The sequence below is a fragment of the Trichinella spiralis genome, assembly GCF_000181795.1.
Source record: "Trichinella spiralis strain ISS 195 chromosome Unknown Scfld1233, whole genome shotgun sequence".
Classification (NCBI taxonomy): Eukaryota; Metazoa; Nematoda; class Enoplea; order Trichinellida; family Trichinellidae; genus Trichinella; species Trichinella spiralis.
In genome coordinates this window covers 1-933 of record NW_003528172.1, presented here as the reverse complement: position 1 = coordinate 933, position 933 = coordinate 1, and the positions used below count along the sequence as shown (strand labels likewise).

At 36.3% G+C, this 933-nt stretch overlaps 1 protein-coding gene across 1 annotated transcript; it reads right to left on the bottom strand.

Annotated features, from left to right (window-relative positions):
- Window positions 1-202: 202 nt before the first annotated feature.
- Window positions 203-724, bottom strand: Tsp_13736 (hypothetical protein; the record flags this gene model as incomplete). The annotated part of the gene is made up of 3 exons (XM_003370063.1): window positions 203-344; window positions 397-490; window positions 520-724. Coding segments are annotated over 3 exons (441 nt in total), but the record flags the coding sequence as incomplete, so codon positions are not given.
- Window positions 725-933: the final 209 nt, after the last annotated feature.

Below are 933 nucleotides of genomic sequence, written 5' to 3'. Positions count from 1 at the left end.
TACCTTACCTGACACATACGTGAATGCCCATACCTAAAATGTGTTAATATTAACTGATAGCCTTAACGCAATAACGGACCCTTACCTGATAATCCTGTTGAGATGTGGAATGTTCGCATAGTTCATTTCACACATTTCAGATCTGATCAGTTGTTCCTGATCAGATCTGAAATGTTGTATCAGAGAAGTGTTAAGGAACTTACTAGTCTTTGATGCAAGATGAACGCACGTATAGTTCTTGAACAGTCCATCTTCTCAAATCTGCTGCTAGTATGAAGTGTCCGTCGTTGAGTCTGCTGTTCTTTAACTTCTGGCAGATCCTCCCAAACACCATGTTACCAGATCTAAAACATAAGAGCGTTAATAAGTAAAGCAATAGGTAAAAGTAATAAGTACTTACTTGACTTTATGATGACGCAAGTTGAACGGTTATTATTCATCCTGTCCAATCCACTAGCGTCAATAGCAAACGATTCTGTAAAAATTACACCTGAAAATAGTGTCAAATGTAGGACTTACCTGTGACTCGAAGAATAAGTATGCTCGGCAAAGTATCCAGTGCTGTAGAGACATGTATATTCCCTCCAGCTGGTGGTTTCTTGTTTATATGGATTCCCATCGAAAAAATGTCTTTCTTTAATTTATGCAATGGGGTGAATTTTCTTAGCATGTTCTCATTAACATTGTGCAGCTTCATCTTCCCAGACACCCATGTTAACCAGATCTAAAACATAAGAGCGTTAATAAGTATAGTAAAGCATCATAAAAGTAATAAATACTTACTTGACACTATGATGACGCAAGTTGAACGTGGTAATATTTCATCCCTGTTTAATCTGGCTATGGTCAAGTATTAAACGATTTTTGTTTGGATGAAAAAAATTGAAACCCTGAAAATATGTTATGGAGTAATTGTCGAATTTTAGGTACTTT